The sequence below is a fragment of the Pocillopora verrucosa genome, chromosome 3 (assembly GCF_036669915.1).
Source record: "Pocillopora verrucosa isolate sample1 chromosome 3, ASM3666991v2, whole genome shotgun sequence".
Classification (NCBI taxonomy): Eukaryota; Metazoa; Cnidaria; class Anthozoa; order Scleractinia; family Pocilloporidae; genus Pocillopora; species Pocillopora verrucosa.
In genome coordinates, this window is record NC_089314.1 from 24587299 (window position 1) to 24592663 (window position 5365).

Sequence of the window (5365 nt, forward strand, 5' to 3'; positions counted from 1 at the left end):
GTAACCTATAACGCATTCCTGAGCTCTTATTGGCTTGGAAAAGAAGAAGTGGCTAACAAGAAACTTCTCTCCCTGATTGATTTGGAAAAGCACATTGGTGTCACGGAAATGCTTGAATTCAAAAATACAAGTGAACGAAGTCAGCGGGAGATGCGCCTCCTCCTTGGTCAGCTTATCAAGGAGAAACTGATTCAAAGGGTCAAGGATGCCAAGTGGTTTAGTATCTTAGTTGACGAGGTGACGGATTATGCTACCCTAGTGCAGCTGTTGATCTATGTTGGTTATGTTGATGAGGAAGGGAAGACACATTTTGATTTTCTTGAGGTGAAAGATGTTCTTGAGACATCAGAATCCGCAGATTCTGAGACTCTCACAAGGATCATCACTGAGGAGCTGAAGGCCTGTGGTCTAAACCTTGCTTTAGTTTGTGGTTTTGGCTCAGATGGTGCTAGTGTCATGACTGGCAAAAATAATGGTGTTGGTGCCAGGCTTCAAAAGGTGTGTAGCATCATGGTGCGCAGTCGCTGCATTAATCACAGGCTTGCCTTGGCATGCAGTGATGCTAATGACACTGTGAAGTATATCCAGACCATCGAAGTTACCCTTCATCAGTTGTGGAAGTGGCTGGAGTATACAAAACGTTGCTCAGCATTTGTGAAGGTCTGTGTGTCACTTCAGAAAATAAAGCTGGCTAATGCTAATGATGACCCTGCAAAACAGAAAAAACTGTCAAAGTCTCTGGCAGTCAAGATACAGAAAGCTTGCAGGACGCGGTGGCTTTCAACTGGCCAAAGTGTATCAAGCGTCTGCCGAAATCTTGTTGCCCTGATGCAGACATTGAGGCAGTTTAAGGAAGCTGATGCTACAACTCAAGGTCTTCTCCAGAGAATGAACAACACCAAGTTTGTTGGCACGATGCTTCTATTGAATGCAGTTCTACCTCATCTTAATACCCTTAGCAAGCTGTTCCAAAAAGATCACACATGCTACACCTCCATCAGACCTGCACTTGATAGCACCAAATCCAGAATTTCTGAAATCCGGTCCTCTTTTGACCTTGTTCCAGAGTTGCAAACAGCCATTCAACCAGGTGGAGACTATGCTTCTTTGGAACTGGAGCTTAAAGATGATGGCCAGGTAGAGGCATTCCTGAAAAATCTAGTAATAAACTACACAACTGCCCTCGAGAGGAACCTAGATAGAAGATTTCAAGAGGCTGCACCCATTCTTGAAGCATTTTCCATCTTCGATCCGACCTGCCTCCCAAAGCCAGAAGATCCAGCCTTCAAGAAGTATGGTGTGGATGAAGTAAACGTGCTGTGCAAGCAGTTCCAGTTTGACAAAGATCACACACTTGCGCAGTGGTACAACTTCAAGTACCTGATGTCATCATGGAAGGTACCCTCTGCTGTTCTCAGGGGAAAAGATGACCTCTCTCCAACTGAGTTCATTTTAAGAAAAGTCGTTAAAGAGCAGGTGGCTCACAGAATCAACTTCCCACAAATTGTGGATGCGGCTCAGATTTGCCTCACCCAGCCCATGTCCAATGCAGTTGTAGAACGGGGTGCAAGTGCAGTAAAGAGGGTAAAGAGCAGGTTGAGAAGTCGACTCAAGAATGACATGATGGCCAGCCTGCTCCACATTTCTCTAAATGGTCCCGATCATGGTGACGAAGAGTGCAAGGAGATGCTTGTAGAAGCAACCAAAGTCTGGAGAAAGACGCACTTCAGAAATCTACCATCACTAAAGAAGCTCCCAATGGTTGGAGGATCAGACCATGAAGGCAGTCTTTACCATCCAGCCACAAAGACTGATATTGGAGTACAGGTCGAATTTCCAGATGACCTTCAGGCCTCTAGATCAGCCCAGGAAGACAACGAAGTATCTGTGGAAACTGAACTTGATGCTAACGTCCAGGTTGTAGCTCAGGCAGTTGCCAGCAATACTGATTTGTGTCATGACGCACTGGATGCCATGGATATGGGAGATGTTGAATCTGGCGTTGATTCAGACTTTGAGTTTGATATGGAAGATGATTAGTTATCTCAAAACTTTATCAACTTAACTTATGTAAATCGAGTTTCACTTTGAATTCACTGAGAGAAGTAAAAGGATAAATGCTGTGAACTAATAAGTAATGATTGTATTGGTATTGGGAGACAAATAAGTGAAATAAATAATTTCTTTTATCACTACAGACTCCAAATATAAACAAAAACTGACAGAAAAATTACACATTTTTTCCTGCCACAGAGTGCCCAAAATGCCTCAAATTGCATCTCCGGAGACCTATTTTTAGAAAATTTTCCGGACCCCCCTAGGGGCTCGTGCCCTTCGGGCACTCGCCATACACCCGCCGGCTACTTTACAAATTGGGCTGACTAATCCAAAATCTGTGGAGAACACTGCCGGCAGCAGATGTTTAAACAGTACACCGGCAAGCTAAGATTACTTTTCAGAAATGCACACGCTGTATCTAAGAACAAGAAGTCGCTTGCAGACTACCAATGGCTCTGTGACTTAGATGAGGTGAAAGGTCTTGCTATTGGTGCGAAGTATCGCAACAGCAAAGCTTGTGGTACTTTCACCAAATATATTGCAACGGCTGCCCAGAGTCAAGTTGCTGAGGAATTAACAACTGCAAAATTTGAAATTGGTTGGGTTTGGAGCAAGTGTTATGGTGGGGAAGAAGGGAGGAGTATCAGCATTTCTAACACAGTTGCAACCCAGCTGCATCACCGTGCACTGTTTTGCCCATCACCTCGAGCTTGCATACAAAGATGCAGTGAAAGAGAACAAGCTTTACGACAGCTGCATTGTCCTTCTAATGGGATTGTACTACTTTTATCATAACAGCCCAAAACAGCGACAAAATCTAAAGCGGTCCTTTCAAAGTCTTAACCAGTCATCAGTTATGCCAACGTGTGTGGGTGGGACCAGATGGGTGGGGCACATTATCCTTGCAGTGGAAAAACTTCTTAATGGGATATCAAGCAATTCGTGCTCAACTTGTAGATTGCATCTTAAAGAAGGTAAGTAAAATCATTGTGTACTTAGTTTGTGTATGTAAAACGTTCTACATTTTGTATTATAAATACACAACTACACTTACGTACTAACACCACAGGAAAATTTTAGTGTTATTCAGAATACTGATAACAGTACAAAACTTTATTCAATCACTAGGAAAAAGCTCAAACAAAAGCCAGAGACTACTTAAAGCTAATGAAACGCCCTGACGTGATTGCTTTCCTTCATCTGCTGCTTGATATGTTTGGGCCTCTGTGTGCTCTGTCCCTCACACTGCAGTCAGATCAGACTGTTGGAAACGTATTGTTATCAAGTCGCGTGACTATAGGGCGTGGCAAACTTGACACCATTGTATTGTACATGTGATTGAACCAGTAAGAGTCAACAATGACCGGAAATTCCTGTGTAACCAAAAACTAAGACTAGAGCTGATATAAGAATGTACAATCGCGTAAATTGATCAGTTAGAGAGTTGTACTCAATGTGATCGGGTAGTGAGAAAATAAATGACTTTAAAACATATTGTGACTTTTGGAGAGAACTGGAGGAAAGGGGGACATTCTCCAAAAGACAACTTTGGCCGATGTTGGTGAAAAAATTCAAGTCGCTAAAAATGCAATCATCTCCTTCAGAGAAAGGTACATTACAAAAATGCATTAAACTTGTTTGTTCTGTACTAGTTATGTCACCTCGACTCCTTTAGATGATTTAGGGGATTATGTTATAATTTACAGTCATGGTCTAAGACTAAGGCAGTTTTTTAAAGATCACGAAGTGGCTGGCAGTTACAAGGGTGAGCCAATGACTGGCAAGGTAACTGAGGACAACTTTCACACAACGAAGTTAAAACCACTAGCAGAAAATATTTTAACGACATTGGAAAAGAGGTTTACTGATGTTTCAGAAGATGTTGTGGCAGCCACCCGAATTGCCAATTTCAGACAGTGGCCACTATTTTCAATGAAGGAAGATGTAACAGGTAAAGTGTCTTTATCTACATACAAAAGTTTTAAAATCTTATAACCAAAAATATACAGCAATAATCTTAAGTCGTGATGTTCTGTGTATTTATAACAGTGTTTGGCGAAAAAGAACTCCAAGTCCTATGTCAAGGGTTTGCTGAAGTGTTGCAGCATGCAGGTGTAGCCTCAGAGCAAGTGCAGATGGAGTGGGTGATGCTGAAGTCTCATCTTTATAACAAGTGGGTTTAAGACTGACATTTCTGAAAACTCATGTAATAGCAAAGTAAGTAAATGCGAATGCTTGAAAAAGTATCCACTACAGCTGTTCATCAAATTTCTACTTTTCTTTGGGTACAAAGACAAAATCCAATCTCTTAAATGGGCAGAAATTTAACGTCTTTACGAGGAGGGTCATGCAAATGTTCTTGCCATCATTGATCTCATCCTTACCCTACCAGCTAGTTCTGCTGCAAATGAGCGTGGCTTTAGCCAGATGAAACTAACGAAAACCAACACCCAAAGCCGAATGAACAACTCGACACTCAACCATTCCATGATAATTCAGATGGCAACACCCAAAGTGAAGGAATTTGATCCTGATCCTGCAATTAACCTGTGGATGAATGCTAGCATCAGGCCACGAAGACCGGTGTTTCATGAAGGAAGCTCAAGGAAGCGAGCAAGATTGGAGAAGCATGGAGGTGACATCATAGAACTTGAAGATGATACGACTGCAGCTCCTGGACCAGCGCAATCTCGACAAGAAGCTGACGTTATGGACGTAGAAGATGCAACTGCAACTCCTGAGCCATCTCAACCACTGTTTCCAAAACTTGAGGAGGAGGGAGATGAAGATGAAGTACTATTCAGAGAGAAGGTGGATGACGATGGGGAAGACGAGAGAGTTATTTCAGACTACGAGTCCAAGGCTGAAATGTCGGAGGAAATGGTGCTAGACAAACTAGAAAAATTCCTGCTGTGAAGAGCAACTAAAACATTAACAGACTACGTATTAACCTTTGTAGCACTTGTATTGTAACTGAAAAGCCTTTCATCAGTCTTGTGGAATAAAATTCAGTGGTTCAGTTAAAATAAAAGATGACTAAAATGGTTGGAGTGACGGGGGGGGGGGGGAACTTTGGGCGAGTGAAAACTTATCCAGGCAAGTGCATTTTGAGGGTTACTCGCCCGCATGGCGAGTCCTCTCCAAATTAAGTGTCCAACCCTGGTGAAGGAGTTTCTACATCGAGCCGAGCAGTTAGATTGTCTGCAATCTGTATTTGATTTTTGTTTATTTGCTGCAGTAGTTGTTTATTTTGCTCAGAACTGAAGTCCGACTCAGTAGTACTCATTAAGTTCTTTGGACATACGAG

The 5365-nt window shown here is 42.4% G+C and overlaps 1 protein-coding gene across 1 annotated transcript in view; it reads left to right on the top strand.

Moving 5' to 3' along the window:
• LOC131788545 (E3 SUMO-protein ligase KIAA1586-like) overlaps positions 1-2040 on the top strand; it is a 3367-nt gene extending 1327 nt beyond the window's left edge. Inside the window, exon 3 of the mRNA XM_059105628.2 lies at positions 1-2040. This exon is cut by the window's left edge and continues 248 nt beyond it. Coding sequence (XP_058961611.2) covers positions 1-2040 — 2040 coding nt within the window.
• Positions 2041-5365: the final 3325 nt, after the last annotated feature.